At 69.9% G+C, this 16944-nt stretch overlaps 2 protein-coding genes across 2 annotated transcripts; both read right to left on the reverse strand.

Annotated features, from left to right (window-relative positions):
* Positions 1 to 981: 981 nt before the first annotated feature.
* Positions 982 to 16220, reverse strand: RBM28 (RNA binding motif protein 28). Its single transcript, XM_069802324.1, has 22 exons — positions 15916 to 16220; positions 15131 to 15278; positions 14585 to 14942; positions 7670 to 7795; positions 6771 to 6956; positions 6567 to 6664; positions 6319 to 6394; positions 6104 to 6196; positions 5723 to 5794; positions 5394 to 5559; positions 5044 to 5174; positions 4788 to 4869; positions 4551 to 4660; positions 4388 to 4461; positions 3971 to 4106; positions 3820 to 3884; positions 3547 to 3705; positions 2987 to 3121; positions 2443 to 2517; positions 2061 to 2368; positions 1725 to 1818; positions 982 to 1483 (listed from the first exon to the last, which is right to left on the reverse strand). The coding sequence occupies exons 1-22, from the start codon at positions 16218 to 16220 to the stop codon at positions 1361 to 1363; spliced, it is 3120 nt and encodes a 1039-aa protein (XP_069658425.1). The 3' UTR covers positions 982 to 1360.
* PRRT4 (proline rich transmembrane protein 4) lies at positions 8375 to 14653 on the reverse strand. Its single transcript, XM_069801446.1, has 4 exons — positions 14565 to 14653; positions 11673 to 12337; positions 11478 to 11576; positions 8375 to 11241 (listed from the first exon to the last, which is right to left on the reverse strand). Exons 2-4 carry the CDS (start codon positions 12307 to 12309, stop codon positions 9038 to 9040), a joined length of 2940 nt encoding a protein of 979 aa, XP_069657547.1. The 5' UTR covers positions 12310 to 12337; positions 14565 to 14653; the 3' UTR covers positions 8375 to 9037.
* Positions 16221 to 16944: the final 724 nt, after the last annotated feature.

A 16944-nucleotide genomic window follows, 5' to 3' on the forward strand; every position in this document is an offset into this window, starting at 1 on the left:
AGCTGATTCACTGCCACCCAGGCACAGGGGGCCGTGCACACACGTGTGTACACGTGTGTCACTGTGCATGTCTGTGCTCCACTGTCCCTTGTCCCCTTCTCTTGTCCCCAGTCACTTCCCCGTGGTCATGATCCCCGTCCTCCATCTCTAGCTCTTTATCCCTTGTCCCCAGCCCTTATCCCTGTCTCCTTGTCCCTGTCCCCAGTGCCACCCCCCCAGTCCGTGCCCCCCCCACCCTCCCCAGCAGAACCACAGGAGGATTTTTTCCCCCCGACCTCAGCCAGGGGCTGGAAAGTTCCTGCTGCGGGGGCCGAGCCAGTGTCCCATCCCAGAGACCCCCCTGCAGCCCCCCAGTGTGGACACCCCAGCTCGGAGGGCTCCCCAGCTGTGGGGTTTGGGGGGGCCGTGGGGCAGTGCCGGGTCCCCGTGGCCCTGGCGCACGTCGCTCACGCGGCGGGGGCTGCCGGAGGCCGCTGTGCCGCCGGCCAGGTGAAACTGGCCTGGCCCCGAGCCCCGGCACGGCCGCAGCGGCCGCTGACTCAGCCGGGACCCCGCCGGCCCCCCTCTGCCGAACCGTGTGCCGAGCAGCACGGGCACCCACCATGGGGCTGACCCACTGGCCCAACTTTGTCCTCACTGACTCCCCCACAGCTAGGGACGGCCCCCCCCCAAGGCCACAGGCACCTTCTCAACCCCCCAAAAACCCCTCTTCATTATCTGTGCCCCCCACTCCCACAGCCTTAAGCAATGGGGCACCCCCCTTGCCTCACCCCAGAGGCACCCCAAACACTCCTTCCACCCCCCCCCCCCCCCCCCCCAGACCACAGCACCCTCCCTGGGGGCACCCCCAGACCCTCCATCCTCCCTTCTGCCCCCCAACCCCTTTCCCACCCCCCAAGGCCATGGGGCTGCAGCTCCACAGCACCCTGAGCTAAGGGGTAGGGGACTGCTAGCACCCCAGGGTGGGTGATGGCGAGAGGATTCTTCCTCCAAAAAGCTTTTTATTAAAATATATTCCTATATTTTTACAACACCCTGTCACCGACAAGGTGGGGGGTGCTGGGGGTAAGGGGGGGGTGCCTGCCCCTCCCTCCAACCCTGCCCCAGAGGGTCCCAAACCACACGGCACCCCTGGGAGAGGAGGAGGAAGAGAGAGGGGGTAGCCCCAGAGCCCAGGGTGGGGGACAAGGGGAGACGCAGGACTTGGTCCTTTCCCCCCTGCAGGGTCCCGGGGCTGAAACAGAGACCCTGGGGTCTCCCCACAGAGCAGCACCCTGATCCCCCCCACAATGGGATTTGAGGCCCATGACTCCCCCCAATCAGCTCAGCACCCATGGGTGGGTGGTGGAGGGGGGGGGCCTCAGCTCTCGAACCACTTGCTCCTCTTGGGTGCGGGGGGGTCGCTGCCCAGGATCTTCCTCTTGTACCGCTCCACCAGCTCACTGAACCGGGCCTCGGCCCCCCCGCCCTCCCGCCGCCGTGCCTGCAGGCAGAGGCGAGAGGGGAATATGGGGGTCCCCGGACCCCCCCATGTCCCAGCACCAAGCTGGGCACAACCAGAGCCCGGGAGCACCGCTGGGGGGGTGCGTGAGAGGAACAGGGGCGCCCACAGGGTGCAAGGACATGGGAGGAAAGAGAGAGCCCACAGCCCCCCCTAATTAGAGGGATCTGACCCCAAAACCAGCCCGGGGGTGGGGGGAGCATGTGACCCTCCGTGTCCCTACCTGGGTGGGGGCCACCTTGCGCTTCTCCTTCCGTCGCTGGACTTTGGCCTTGGGCTGCTTGGGGAGGGGCTTCACCTTCCCCTTGTCGCGCTTCCTGGGTGGGGGAGAGCAGAGGGGGCACCCATGGGTGCCAGGTACGCCCATGGGCGCCTGCATGCACCCATACGTGCTGCCCCCCCTGGCACCCAGAGGGGACGATGTGGCCCAGCCCTGGGCCCCAGGGGAAGGAAGGGAAAAGCCAGAGACACCCACACCGAGGGGGAAGGACCCTGGGGGGACGCTGAGGGTGGAGGGAGAAGGGAGCGTCCATCATTCTCCCCCCTCCCTGCCCCATACCTGATCTTGGGCCCGCGGTGCGAGGGCAGCGCTAGCACCTTCTTCCTCGTAGTGCCATCCGGCAGCTCCACACGCTCCACCTGCGCCTCCGTGCGGAAACCGGACCAGGGCATGGTGGGAGCCGGGTGTCCCGGGGGAGCCGGGGCAGCCTCCTGCCCCCCCGCTGGTGGTCCCCCAGAGCCGTGGGAGCCCTCAGACCCCTTGGAAAGGGGTTTTTTCCTTCCCTGATGCTTCTTAGGGGGTCCCGCTGGCTCAGCTGCCCCAGCAGCAGCCGGCTCCTTCTCCACTGGCTTCGGTTTCAGCTTGAGCTGTGCCAAATACCGCATCAGCGCCGGGGAGAGAGGACCAAGGGTGGGGACACACACACACACCACACTCCTACCAGGCTGCGCTGGGCTCGCTGTTCCTTCAGCTTCAGCTTCCGCCGATCCTCCAGTGAGAACTCCACGATGGGCCTCTGCAGGCAGAGCCAGGGGTGGGTGGCAGGCCTGGGGGGGCTCCAGCCCCCCAATAACACCAGGAGCACCCCCAAGAATCTCCCTGCCTGTGGCCCCAGGGGAGGCAAGTGGGGTGATGGGGAGACCCCGTGGGGTGAGAGCCCACAGGGCTATAGGGTGATGGGTGGCGGGCAACCCAAATGAGGTGGTGGGCAACCCCATGGGCAGAGAGGGAGGTGCTGGGGAGACCCTGGTGCTGGGGGGGGGGGATTGGGGGGGCTAAGGGTGGGGCCATAGGAAAGACCCCAAGAGGGCCAGCCCGTAAAGTGTAGGGTTTTGGGGGGACCCTACAGGATCCCACGCAATGGGGTTGTGGGTGACAGGAAAGATGTGGAAAGAGGGGGACATGGTAAACCCTCTGCACCACCCCAGGGGGGTCCAGCCCCTCAAGATACCACCCCGACCCTCCCCTCGAGCTGCTGCACCCACCTTCTGAGCCCCGAAGAGACGAGGATTGTTGTTGATGCTCCGCAGGGCGGCCAGCGCCTGTTCGTGCTCCCCAAACTCCACGAAGGCGTAGCCCAGGGACTGCCCCTTCCCTCGCAGCTCCCGCATCACCCGGCACTTTTTTGAAGGGGTGGGGGGCACAGCACCAGCTCACCAACCTGTGCTGGGACCCCCCGCCACTGCCAGGACCCACAGGTCCACCTCACTGTAGGACATCCACCTCCTCTGCACCCCCAAACCCACAGCAGAGGGGACACTGGGGGGGACAGCCACCTCCTCTGCACACCCAACTGGCCCCCAGAGAGGACATGGGGCGGGACACTCACCTGCTCTGCACCCCCACACCCACCCCAGAAGGAACACAAGGGGGACAGCCACCTTCTCTGCACCCCCAAACCCACCCCAGAGGGGACACAGAGGGGGACACCCACCTCCTCTGCACCCCCAGCCACCCCCAAACCCTCCCCAGAGGGGACACAGAGCACAGGGGGACACTGGGGGTCACAGGGGGACATGGAGCGGGGTGGGGGGATGACACCCACCTCCTTGATGCGCATGGCCTTGCCCCCGCCAGCCACCTGTAGCAGCAGACGCCGGAGCCGGGCACTGTCCACGGCCTTGGGCAGGTTGTGGATGCAGAGCCGGGTACGGGACACAAAAATGTTCTGGTCCCGCAGCTTCTGGTACTTGAGTTCCTCAAACTGGGAGAAATGGTGCCATGAGGGGGGAGTCGTGCCCTCCACCCCTCCCAGGGGGGCCAGACGTGCCGTCCCTAAGCTGCCACAGCCCCCAGGGTCTGGAGTCTGCTCACTCACCCGCGCCCGCTTGGCCATGTCAGCGTCGCTCACGCCCTCCGCAGCCTTCGTCCCGGCCCGGATCACTGCCAGTGGGGTGAGATGGGGGATGTTGGGAGAGCGAAAAGGGGGTGTTAGGGGTGGCCGGGACCCCCCCGGAGCCAGTACTCACAGCCTTCACGGGCCAGGTAAAGGTTTCGGGTGCCCGTTGGCTTCTTTGCCTTCTGCCCACGGAGTTTGTGGGCCTCCTCGCGGCTCACGGCTGGGTCGATGCGGAGCAGCCGCCCATCCAGCCGCAGACCCCCGCCCTGCGAGAGGACAGAGCTGGGGGTGAGGGACAGAGCTGGGGGTGGGGGGCACAGTCAGGATCCCACACCGCCTGGGCTGGGGGTCCCAGGAAGTGAAATGACCCTGGAGAGAGGGGGATGACCCCACAGGCATCCCCCAAACCCAAGGCAGGAGGGCTGGTGCTGCCCCCAAGCCCCTGGGAGATCCTTCGTTGCCCCTGGGGGGGGGCCCTGGCCTCCCCATGCCCCCAGGGGGGTTGTCCCTGGTCTCCCCCGGAGAGGTTCCTCATCACTCCGCTCACCTCACTCTCCTCCTGGGCAGCCTGGAGGCATTTCTGGGCGGCTTCTTGTGTCAGGAACTGAGCAAAGGCACAGCCTGGGGACAGAGGGGGGCTTGGTGAGGGGACAGGGACAGGAGGGGGTGTCCGTCCCCCCCCCCTCCATGGGACCCCCCACCCAGGTTACCTTTGGAGTGCTCTGTGTCGGGGTGCAGGACGACGCGGACATACTTGAGGTCCCCAAATTGCTGCAGCATCTCCCCCAGCGCCTCCTCCTCCGTATCGAAGGAGAGGTTCCTGCGATTGGGGTAGGGGGGGACCGTTGAGGGCAGCCCCCCTCCCCGGCATCCCCCCAGGCCCAGATCCACCAGCGTGGCAGAGAGGGGGCCCCCCCGCTCTGCCCTCCAAGAGATCCAGCGCTCACCGGATGAAGACGGTCCTGCCCTCGCCCACATCTGAGGGGGGCTGCCGCCCCTTCCCCTGTTGCTTCTTAGGTGCGTCCCCCCCTGCAACCACAAAGGAGCCAGCAGTCGGTGCCTGCTGGCCACACCGCAACAGCTTCCAGACCCCAGGGTAGCCCCCCCAGACCCCAAGGAAGCCCCCCCCAGTCACTAACCCAGTCACCCTGCCTGCAGCAGCCCACCCTACCAGCCTCCCCCACAGAGCAGAATAGACCAGACCTTCCTCCTCCTCTTCCTCCTCCGAGCCCTCCTCCAGCTCGCTATCATCCTCGCTGCCTCCTTTGTCATCATATTCTTCCCCATCTTCCTCCTCCTCGCTGCTGTCTGCGACTGCCGTCCCCTTCCCAGACCTGCAGGAATCAGGGCAGAGCTGGCCTGGTCCCACAGCAGCCCCGAGCAGGGGTAGGGGGACAGGACAGGGCTCTGTCTGGGGGTCCCACAGGGGGACAAGCCCAGGGCTCTGTCCCAGAGTCCCACGGGGGTGGGGGTCTGCGTCCCAGAGCAAGGCCAAGACCCCCCCAGATCAGCCTCATCCCTCCTTAGCTGGCACAACCCCTTCTCTCACTCACCGGCCTCGTGCCTGAGATGAGGAGGACTTGCTCTTTTTCATCTTTCCAACTGCTTTTTTGTTTTCCTCCTCTTCCTCTTCTTTTTCCTCCTTCTTCTCTTCCTCCTCCTCCTCAGCATCACCCGGACTCTGCTCTTCAGCCTCCCCAGGTTTCTCCTCCTCGATTTCTGCAAGGCGGGACAAAGAGACAGGGACGAGGGGACAGTCCCCCCCAGTGACCCTCTCTCCCCCCTCAAGCCAGAAGCGGGGTGCAACTGCCTCCGACACTGCCAGTAGGGGAGCACCCAGCTGGGCCCAGAGCTGTGCCGGGAGGGGGGTTAGGACCCTCACCGTCGGGCTGGCTGCCCTGCGTCGCCCGGTATTTGTCCTTGGCCACGGCCCAGTCCACTGCCACGGGCCGCCCTGAGGAGGCAAATGGACATGGGGACACGCCATCAGTGTCCCCCCCTTCTCTCCCTTGCAAACCAAAGCTGCCCAGAGAGTCTCCTGACGCTCCGCAGGGGAAGGGGGCAGAAGGCAGGGGAAGGGGGCAGGGGGCGGGGGGAAGGGAGCAAGGGGAAGGGAGCAAGGGGAAGGGAGCAAGGGGAAGGGAGCAAGGGGAAGGGAGCAAGGGGAAGGGAGCAAGGGGAAGGGAGCAAGGGGAAGGGGCAGGGGGGACACCCCACAAAGCTCCCCCTGCAGCAGGGGAAGTGGGGAGAAGCACGGTTGAACCTTTGATCTCTTTCATGTTCATCCCCCGGAGCGCCTTGGCCGCTTCCAGCATGTTCCTCAACTGCACAAAGGCGAATCCCCGCATCTTCCCATCTGCAAGAGCCAGGAATGCTGCTCCACACCTGCTGGCAGCTGCCCCCCGCTCCATCGGCAGGGCCAGGTTGCCGGCACAGAAATGCCACCACCCCGAAAACGGTCCCTGGCACGGGGCTCACCTGGCTTCCTGGGGATATTCACCTCCAGCACAGTGCCGAAGGGCGAGAAGAGAGATCTCAGGTCGTCCTCGGAGCACTGGGGAAGGACCAGCTGGGTGAGGGAAGGGGGTGGGGGGGCCCCGGGAGCCGGCAGTGCCTGCTGGCATGCTTCCCTGGGGCAGGCAGCGATGTGGGGGTCCCCTCCCTGCACTGCTCAGGGTCACGCCAGCGCTGGCTGGGGGCAGGGTGTGGAGCCAGACCCCCCGTACCTTGAAGCTGAGGTTGCGGACGATCAGCCGGGCCTTCCTGGAAGCGGCTCTAGGCTTCTTCGGTCTCGGGGGGGCTGCGGTGGCGGCCTTGGGGGCACCTGCAGTGGAGAGAGCGGGTATTTGGGGAGAGCACGGCCTGGGGACAGACCCAGGGCAACTGCCGGTCCCTGAGAGCACAGGCAGGGAACAGGACTCCCAGCTCACCCACTGCCGCCTCCTCCTCCTTCTCCTTCTCCCGCTGCGGCTTCTTCCTCCCCTCCCTGGGCCTCTGCCGGGCTAGTGTCACACTGAGCTGGCGGCCACCGAGGGTGGTGGCCTCCTGCAGAGCTCGCTGGGCATCCTCAGGCAGGGAGAAGGTGACATAGCCGAAGCCGCGGCAGGTCTTGGTGCCTGGGGGTAGTGGAGGGGAGCAGTGAGGCCCTGCAGCCCTCCCCCATGCGCCCCCTCCCCAGCTCTCACCATCAGACTGTCTCCGTCCCACGGGACCACACTCAGCCTGGTTCCCAACTGCCCCTGGGCCTCCTCCTGACACCCCCCAATCTACCTGTGTCCCGCCCCCAGTCCCTCCCAGTGCTCACGAGTCCCCCCTGAGCCTCCGCACCTTCCCCCAGCCCTCACTCCCTGCGCCCCCCAAACCCACCTCTGTCCCACCATCTCTCAGCCTGGATAACTGATACTCCTGACCCACCCCCATCCTGCACCCCAACACCCCCCCAACTCCTGACACCCCCCACAAATTCCTGCTCCCAAACAGGTCTTCTCCCAGCACACACACCCCTGCACCCCCTTCCCAATTCCCAGCCACCCCCCCTCCGCACCCCAATCCCAAATACTCCCAACCCACGGCTCCCAGTATCCCCACGACCCCCAGATCCTCTCCGCACGACTCCAGGCCTCCTCCCTACCTCCCCAAGGCCCCCTCAGCCGCCCCCCAGACCCCGGTCCCAGGCCCCCCCGAGGCCTCAGCCCCCCCAGACCCCAATGACAAACCCCCTCAGCCTCCCCAGACCCCAGTCCCAGGCCTCCCCAGGCCTCAGCCCCCCCCGTCCCCCCGCCAGGCCTCAGCCCTCGGCTCCCCCACGCCGCGTCCGGCCTCCCCCGACCCTTCTCGGTGACAACAAAGCAGCGGCGGAGGGGTCCGAGGCGGCCGAAGAGGCTCTCGAGTTCGGCGGCGGTGGCGGCGGCGGGCAGTCCCCGCACCAAGACGGTGCGACCTGAGACCGGGCCGGAGCCGCCGCCGCCGCCGGCCGCCGCCATCTTGGGCACACGCCGCGCGGGGGCTGCCGGGAAGGGGGCGAGCAAGAGCGGCGCACGGACCTCATGGGGCGGGGTAGGACGAGAGCGGCCCCTGGCGGCGCGGCGGACAACTGCGGGGTCAGGGAGGGGCCGGGGGAATTTGGGGGTCCCATGGAGGGGGAGGAGGGGCTTGGGGGTCCCCTCCCAGGGGCTGTGGGGATCAGGGGGGCTTGGGGGTCCCGTCCCAAAGGGCTGGGGGGATCAGGGCGTTTTGGGGGTCCCAGCGAAGGGCCCTTGGTTTTGGCAGAGGGGGCTGGGGGTCTTGTCCCAGGGGCTAGGGGGGTTCAGGGGGGTTCGGGGGGGCTGATTCCAGGGGCTGTGGGGCAGCAGTGCGGTACAGTGGTCCATCCCAGGGGACATGGGGACAGGGGGGGGTCGGGGCTCCTGTCCCAAGGGCTGTGGGTTCGGGGGAGGGGGGGCTCAGGGGTCCCATCCCACTGTGTGGGGCACAGTGGGGCCTGGGCAGGGTGTGGCGGGGGTCGCGGGGGTCCCACGGGGTCACACTCACATCCTTCGCATGTGGCACTTTATTGGGTACACGGGGGGGGGGGCTAGCCCTAAATGCCCCCCAGCACTGGGGGTGCGGGGGCCTCAGCAGAGGGGAGGTCCCTGGGGCACAATGGGGGACTCGGGGGTCTCCGGAGTGTGGCATGTGGGGGGGGTCAGTGATGTGGTGGGGGGCTGGGGGGGGTCCATGGGCCATGGTGGGAGGCCAGGGGAGCTGTGGGGTGCCTCTGGGGCCTGGCATGGAGCTGGGGGGCTTCAAGGCACGGCAGAGGGGAGACTAGGGGGGGCGCTCAGGGACCTGGGGGGTCCCCAGGTTGTCACCAGGACTTAGGGTCTCAAGGACCTGGGAGCGGCTGGAGGGGTCCCCAGGTTGCCACCCGTATTTGGGGGTCTCAGGGATGTGAGGGGTGGCCAGGGGTCTCTGAGGATGGGGGAGTGGGCTCTCTAGAGTATGGCAGGCGTCTGGGGGTCCTGGGGGTCTCCTGGGCATCACTGTTTGGACGGGGGGTCCCCTGGCCAGGTGGGTGCCAGGGGTCCCGGAAGCAGCGTGCCGTGGGGGGCCGGGCCGGGCTCTCTCCATTGCCCCCCCCGGGACAGTGCTGACCCCACTGGGGTCCCACGGCAGCCATGGGGGGGGGGGGCGGGGAGGGTAGGGGACACCCCGCGCCCTACAAGTCTATGGTGTCGCTGCACTGGCTGCGGCGGTCGGTGCCAGGGTCACCAGGGGGCTCGGGGACCCCCCCGGCAGCGAGGACCCCCCCCACGGCCTGTCCCCCTTGGGATCGGGGGGCCGGCAGGGGATGGGGGCTGCCCCCTGCCCAGCTCCAGGAGGGCCGCAGTGCGGGGGCTGCCTGGGGGGTACCCTGTGGCGGGGGGCTGGGGTCCGGCACCGCCGCCAGCCCCCCCCGGGACAGTCCCTGGGGCGAGGGGCTGCCACCGCCGCCCTGCCGCCCTCGCACCCCCGGGGATGCGGCGGACCCCCCCCCGCATGAGGCGGCACGCTGCAGGGTCGATGGTGCCGGCGGCGGGGGGGGGCCCGCGGTGCCGGGGTCCGGTGTGCCAGGGTCCGGTGTGCCGGGCTCCGGTGTGCCGGTTGTACTGAGATCTGGTGTAGCGGTTGTGCCGAGACCCTGTGTGCCGGTTGCGTTGGGCTCCGACGTGCCGGTTGTGCCGAGATTCGGTGTAGCGGTCGTGCCGAGACCCAGTGCGGTGGTTGTGCCAAACCCTGCTGCGCCAGTTGTGCCGAGGGCTGGCATAGCGGTTTTGCCAAGCCCGGGTGTGCTAGCTGTGCCAAGACTTGGTGTGCTGGTGGTGCTGAGCTCCGGCGTGCTGGTTGTGCTGAGCTCCAGCGTGCTGGTTGTGCCAAGCCCAGATGTGCTGGTTGTGCCAAGACTTGGTGCAGCGGTTGTGCCGAGCCCTGATGCGCTGGTTGTGCTAATCCCTGCCGTGCCAGCAGCGCTGAGCCCCAGCATGCCGGTTGTGCCGAGCCCTGTGATGCTGGTGGCCCCGAGCGCTCCCGTGCCGGTTGTGCCGAGGCTTGACGTCGCGGTTGTGCTAATCCCCGCCGTGCCGGCGGTGCCGGGCCCAGGTGTCGTGGTTGCGCCGAGCCCTGCCACGCTGGTTGTGCCGATTCCCGGCAAGCCGGTTGTGCCGATCCCATGCGGGCCGGTGCCGCCGCTCCCCGCCGCACTGTCGGTGCCGGTTCTCGCCGTGCCAATGACGCTGATCCCCGCCGCCGTGCCGGCGCCGTGGTGGAAGATGCCGGGCCGCGCTCCCAGCGCCTCATCGATGCTGCGGCGCAGGTCGATGGGCGAGGGGGGCCGGTAACCAGCGGTGGGGTCCGCGTCGGCCTCGGGGGGCTCGGGGGGGCCCCCGCAGAGCGGCAGCGCCTCGGCCTCCCCCCGCGGCCGGGGGGCACAGCCGTTCGGGGGGTCGAGGGGGCAGGCGTGCCGGGGAGGGGGGGCCGCCACCAGCGCCAGCACAGCGAGGGGCAGCCCCATGGCGGCCTCGGCCAGGCGACAGCCCAGCTGCAGCCCCCACCAGGCCCAGGGGCCCGGGGGGGCCGGCCCCCCCCAGCCCAGCAGCTGCAACGCCCCGAAAACCTGCAGCCCCGCGCTCAGCACGGCCCCTGCCGCCGCCACCCCCACCGCCGCCGCTGCCGCCCCGCCGGGACCCCCCCCCGCGCCCCCCTTGCCCCGGGGTCCCCCCCGGGACCCCCCCCCGCAGCAGGGCAGCACCCAGAGGGTCAGGGCGGCCGCCAGCCCGGCGAAGAGCCCCCGCGGCAGCAGCAGCAGCCCCGGCAGCCGGCCCAGCGCCGCCACTGCCAGCACGGCCCCCAGCACCCCCCCGGCGTGCAGCACCCCCAGCGCCGCCACGGCGGGGGTCCGGCAGCGCCGGGGGGGCCGCGGCAGGCAGAGGGCCAGCGCCAGCCCCCAGCCCAGGCAGGGGAAGGGCAGCTCGAAGAGGAGGCGAGCGGCCGGGGGGGGCAGGCGGCCACGCCGCTCGTAGGCGTCGAAGAAGAGGGGGAAGGCGCGGGCAGCTCCCGCCACCGCCAACAGCCCCCCCAGCAGCCGGGCGGCGGGCGGGCGACCGCGAGGACCCGCCAGTAGCACCAGTAGCCCCAGCAGTCCCAGTACAGCGAAAAGGCATCCGACCCCGTAGATGTGAGCGTCCCAGGCTGGGCCCCAGGCGGCGGTGGCCGCCGACCAGCTGGTCTGCAGGGCCACAAAGTGGGGGGGCCAGGAGAGGGGAGCGGTGGGGGCGTCCCGGGGATCCGGCCCCCCCGAGCTGCAGGCGGAGCCCGGGGTGCAGGCGGAGGCGGCGGCGGGGGGGGGTGCAGCACCCCGGGAGGGCTGGCGGCCGGGGGGGTGGGCTGCGGGCGAGGAGAGGGGTCAGGGTGGGGGGTGGCGTGCGCCCCACACCCCCCCGCGTGCACCCCACATACGCCGTGCACCCCCCTGCACACCTTTCCCCCTCCCCCGTATCACCCGTACCCACAGGCTCCCCGTGCACCCCCCACGTGCCCCCAGCTCCCCACCCCGGGTCACACCAGCCATTGTGGGGGTGTCAGGATCCCACCCCCCCCCCGCCGGACCTGGCCCCCCTCACCTGGCTCAGCGCCGCTGCCGGCCTGATCCTGCTCCTGGGACCCGTTGCCCCCCGGCGCCTCATGGCTGACCCTGGGGGGCACCGTGGGCACCAGGAACCCTGGGGACACACACACACACACACGGTGGGGGGGTCCTTCAGTATGGGGGGGCCGTGTCCAGGGACCCCAGCCCGCCTCGGCCGTGGGGCACTCACCGGCGGCGCTGAGTTTGCTGGCCAGCTCCGAAATGCCGGCCTTGATGCCAGGGATGAGCGGGATGGGGCGGCGGGGGCCGGGGGGGGCCCGCAGGAGGCTGGTGGGGGGCACTGCCCCCCCCGGCCCCGCTTCAGGGTCCAGCCCCGCCGTCAGGTCGATGGCGATGTCCAGCTCCAGCTCCTTGTCCCTCTCCCCGGCCGGGGATGCCAGGGGGGCGATACCGGCATGGCCGGGGGGGCCCCCCCAGCCCCCCACTTCCTCCGGGGGGGTCCCGGAGCCCGGCTCGCCCCCAGTGTCAGGCCAGCCTGAACCCGACGGCAGTGGCAGGGTGGGGGGCACAGGGGTGCCGGGGGGCAGCGGGTGGGGGGGTCCCGGGGGGGCGGTGGGGGCGGCGAGGCGGGGGCTGCCCTGGCTTCGCACCTTGATCTTGAAGTTGAGGCCGAGGTTGAGGGAGAGGACGGGGGCTTCGCTGCGGGGCGCGGGGGGTCCCGGCGCCGTCCCCGGGGGTCCCGGGAGGCCGGTGGGGGTCGAGGGGGGTGGCGGGGCAGCGGCGGGGGGGACCAGGCACAGCAGCAGAGCCAGCAGCAGCAGGCGGGGGGGGGCCGCCCCCAGCCCCGTGGGGGACGTCGGAGACATCGGGGACGGCGGCACGGCGGGAGCAGCGCTGCGGAGAGGGGCAGAGGGGACGGTTACATCGGCACCGACCGGCGCCATAACCCGGCACGTGGCACGCGGTCGGCCCCACGGCACATGGCCCACCCCACGGCACCCAGCCAGCCCCCCCTGGCCCCACGGCACCCTAAGCACAGGCGGCCCCACGGGGCTCAGCCAGCCCCATGGCATCGATCCAGCCCCCCCACGGCACCGTCCCAGCCCCGGTGTCCCCAGCAGGACGGTGACATGTCGGGGCTGATGGCAGCTGGGGTGGCTCTGCTGGGGGGGGGGGGGGCACGACTGGGGACATCGGGAGAACAGGATGGGGATAGGAGCATCCCTGAGGACAGGAGCATCCCTGGGGGGGGACAGGAGCATCCCGGGGGACAGGAGCATCCCTGAGGACAGGAGCATCCCTGGGGGGGGACAGGAGCATCCCTAGGGGGGGGACAGGAGGAGCATCCCCGGGGACAGAAGCATCCCTGGGGGGGACAGGAGGATCCCCGGGGACAGGCAGCCTGCCTGCACCATGCCCTGCCTGCGCCAGCAGCCTCCGCCCGGACCGGATCAGGCAGGACAGACAGACAGGGTGCGCCGGGTCCCTGTGGCAACCCAGGGCTCCCCCCCCCCCCCCCCCCAGGCCTGACGCTGCTCTGCCTGGGTGGCTCCGGCACCCGCCACCCCCCCGGGGCTGAGGGCAGGGCAGGCAGCGTGGGCCCCGGGGGGGTGTCGCGGCTCGTCCCGCCACCCTCGTCCTGCCACGCTCCCACCACCCCCGGGGCACACGGTGGCACACGGGGATGGGGGGGCACATGCGGCAGGCCCCCTCCCTCAGGTTGCCGAGAGTGGGGGGGTCCCCTAACCCGAGGACACCCGAGGGAGTGGGGTGCCCCCCCCCGGTGCCAGGTCCCTAATCTTTGTGACAAGGCCTGTCTCCGCGGTGTCACATCGGGGCACGTCAGGGCGGTGGCGGCGCGGCAGGGACGGATGCGATGTGACGGGGGCTCACAGGGCACGCGGGGACCTGTCACACCCGGCACCCACCGCTGCCAACGTGCCCCGGCACCGCCGGCGGGGGGGCTGCTGGGTGCCTGCGCCAGGGACCACCCCCCCCAACCCAGCACCCACGACCCCCCGCCACCCTCATTGGCGCTGGTCCCCTGGGTGTTGCACGCCGGGTCACGCTCGTACGCACCCTGGCACAGCACCCAAGGGTGACACACAGCGCCTCGCACGGGCATGGCCCCCCTCTCCCCCCCCAAGGTGTGCACAGGCGTGTGACAGCGGAATCGCAGCATCTCCCGTGCACGCGGCGTCACACGCCTGCCCGCGCACATGCATGCAGAGCCCAGGCTGCGCGCACCCCCTTGCGCACACCTATGCACACCCCCATGCACACCCCCGCCGTGCACACCCCCGTGCACACCCCCATGCACACCCGTGACCGTGCACACCCCCCAACATGCTCCTGCCACCTTCTCCCCCGGCCGCCCAGTGCAGCGCAGGTGTGCGGGTGTGGGTGTGCGTGTGAGCACGTGCGCGTGAGCCAGCCTGCGTGGGGGGGGGCTGTGTGTGTGTGTGTGTGTGTGTGTCGCTCGGCTCAGCCCGAAGCCCTGGCTGTTCAGTACGGGATGCACACTCACTCGCACATGCTCACCCCCAGCTCTGCTACACCCACTCGCACACCGTGCATGCTCAGGTCCCGCACGGTCCCGCTGCCCCAGCACCCCAGAGCACCCTCAGCACCCCTGTGTCCCTGCGTCCCCCCTACCCCAACAACCCTCCACCACGAGCACCCCTGCACCGTGCAGCTTGGGCACCCCAGCACCCTGAGCACCCTGCAACCCAGCACCCTGCACCCCAGCACCCTGCACCCCGGGCACCCTTCACCCCAGCACCCTGCACCCCGGGCACCCCAGCACCCTTCACCCCAGCACCCTGCACCCCAGCACCCTGCACCCCGGGCACCCAGCACCCTTCACCTCAGCACCCTTTACCCCAGCACCCTTCACCCCAGCACCCTGCACCCCGGGCACCCAGCACCCTTCACCTCAGCACCCTGCACCCCAGCACCCTTCACCTCAGCACCCTGCACCCCAGCACCCTGCACCCCGGGCACCCCGGGCACCCAGCACCCTCCATCCCAGCACCCAGCACCCCGTCCCCCGCGCACCCGCTCAGGACTGTGTGGGACAGACCCGCTCAGCACCCCCGGCCCCCCCCCCGCCCGCACCCACCGGCCTCCGCGGCGGCTCCAGCCCCGGCCCCGGCCCCGGCCCCGGCCCCGGCCCCGCTCCGTTCCGCTCCGCTCCGCCACCGGCAGCACCGGCAGAGCAGCGGCGGGCGGGGCGGGCGCGGGCTGCCCCCCTCCTCCTCCTCTCCACACCCCCCTCCTCTCCAAACAGCCCCCATCCTCCTCCTCCCTCCTCCTCCTCCTCCTCCTCCTCCTCCTCCGCTCCCGGCCCCGCCGCGGTGGCCGCCGGCAGCAGGACCCGCCGCGGCTCGGCTGGGTTCGGCTGGGTTCGGCTGGGTTCGGCTCCGCTCGGCTGGGTTCGGCTGCGTTCGGCTGCGTTCGGCTTGGCTGGGCTTGCACTGGCACACGGACATCGCTCCCACTGCACGTGGCATGGATGCACCGCTCACGCTGCATGCACACGCTGCACACGCTGCTCACACACCTTGCACACGCTGCTCACACTGCCTGTGCTACCTGCATGCGCTGCTCACGCTGCACGCGCACCTCACACACACTGCTCACACTGCTCACGGACCTTGCACATGCTGCTCACGCTGCCTGCGCTACCTGCACGCGCTGCTCACGCTGCACACACACCTTGCACACGCTGCTCGCACCGCCTAGAGACATTGCACACACCGCACAGACACAGAGTCCCTGCTGCTCACGCTGCACGGTCACACACTGCACGCGCTGCTCATCCTGCTCGCACACACTGCACGGACGCACACTGCACACAGACATGCCGCGCACACACCGTACAGACACGGTGCTGACACACACACTGCCTGGACACGTGCTGCTCACGCTGCTCACACTTGCGTGCTGCTCACACACTGCTGACACATTCACATGCTGCTCACACGCTGCTCACACACGCACTGCTCACACCCATCCCACACACTGCTCACCCGCCACGCGCCCACGCTGCGCACAGCCCACACTCCCTGCACACGCACCCCTTGCACATCCCACACGCACTGCATGATGTGCTGCCCGCTGCCCACCTACAGCGCGTGCACCCTTTCTGCACACACTGCGCACGCTCGCTGCGGGCACTGCATGCACGCCCTCACTGCAGGCACACACTGCATGCATTCACTGCACACCGCGCGCACTCGCTGCGGGCCTGCGCTGCACACACTCAGTGCACGCACGCAGTGCACACGCTGCAGCCAGGCACTGTGTGCACACACTGCATCCGCTGCATGCACCCGCTCATTGCAGGCACGCACTGCTTGCACGCACTGCGCACACTCACTGCACACACTGCAGGCATACACTGCATGCACACCCTCACTGCACACACTGCACACGCTCACCGCATCCCCTTGCTCACTGTGCACACTCACTGCGCACACTTGCTGCCCCCTCCCCGTGCCCCCTGGCAGCCGCCCAAACCCTCCGGCAGCCCCCGGGGGTGGGTGACACGGGGCAGGGCCGGGGGGGGGACAGAGGCGCCGTGGTGGGCGCAGCCGCTCGATGGCCCCGCCGGAGGGGAGCTGGGAAGTGGGTCACCGGCAATGCGCGGTGCACGCTCGGGCGAGCCGCCACGGCCATCCAGGCTGCGGCACGGCACGCCGGGTGCTGCCAGCCCCCGAGGGGGGCTGCGGGGGGGGCCGGTACAGGGAGGGGGACACCCACTGGGGTCACCCATGTTTGCGGGCAGCCCTGCCACGGGGGGAGCGGGGGCAGCGCGTGTGCCATCAAGCGTGCCACCACATGTGCCACCGCGTGTGCCACTATATGTGCCATGCAGTGTGCTGCCACACGTGCCACCGTGTGTGCCGCCAAACGTGCTGGTGCCTGTGCCACTGCATGCCCCCCCCCGTGCGCTGCCATCTGTGGCAGTGCGGGTGCCACCGCGTGTGCCACCACGGTGGCTCCTCTGTGCTCACTCTCGTGCTCCCGTACCTGGCAGTCAGGACCCCAAAGATCCAGGGGGGCCTTCCCTGGGGTGCTGAGGCTGAGCCCCCCCCCCCCCCCCAAGCCCTGGCCTGGGACCCCAAGGCAGAGACCGTGGGGGTCCCTGGAGGGGGTGCAGGGTGGCACCCTGCCTGTTGCACACCCTGCTTGCACACCCCTATTATACACCCCCCCGCACTTCTCCATTGCACACCCCCCATTGCACACACACCCACCCTTGCACGCCCCCCTTATACCCACCCCCCCTTGCACACCTCCATTACACACCCCCCCGGCACACCCCCCTTGCACGCCCCCATGACATAGACCCACCATTGCACCCCATCACACCCCCCATTGCCCCCCCCTTCTCAGCGCCTCATCAAGGTGCCGGAGCAGGGGGGACACTGAGGACCACGGGGGCTCCCGGGGGACAGCGGGAGGGCTGGGGGCCATGGGGACCCCGGGGGGGCTGT

This window comes from Haliaeetus albicilla, chromosome 14 (genome assembly GCF_947461875.1).
Source record: "Haliaeetus albicilla chromosome 14, bHalAlb1.1, whole genome shotgun sequence".
In the NCBI taxonomy this organism is placed as follows: domain Eukaryota; kingdom Metazoa; phylum Chordata; class Aves; order Accipitriformes; family Accipitridae; genus Haliaeetus; species Haliaeetus albicilla.

Excerpts from the sequence above, each read along its gene's own strand:
- PRRT4 (XM_069801446.1), bottom strand. The coding sequence starts at position 12,309 with ATGTCTCCGACGTCCCCCACGGGGCTGGGGGCGGCCCCCCCCCGCCTG. Across the intron at positions 11,577-11,672 it reads CAGCAAACTCAGCGCCGCCG|GGTTCCTGGTGCCCACGGTG; the intron begins GTGAGTGCCCCA and ends GTGTGTCCCCAG. Across the intron at positions 11,242-11,477 it reads CGGCAGCGGCGCTGAGCCAG|CCCACCCCCCCGGCCGCCAG; the intron begins GTGAGGGGGGCC and ends CCTCGCCCGCAG.
- RBM28 (XM_069802324.1), bottom strand. The coding sequence starts at position 16,220 with ATGGGTGACCCCAGTGGGTGTCCCCCTCCCTGTACCGGCCCCCCCCGC. Across the intron at positions 6,197-6,318 it reads GAATATCCCCAGGAAGCCAG|ATGGGAAGATGCGGGGATTC; the intron begins GTGAGCCCCGTG and ends TGGCTCTTGCAG. Across the intron at positions 1,484-1,724 it reads GCAAGGTGGCCCCCACCCAG|GCACGGCGGCGGGAGGGCGG; the intron begins GTAGGGACACGG and ends CTCTGCCTGCAG.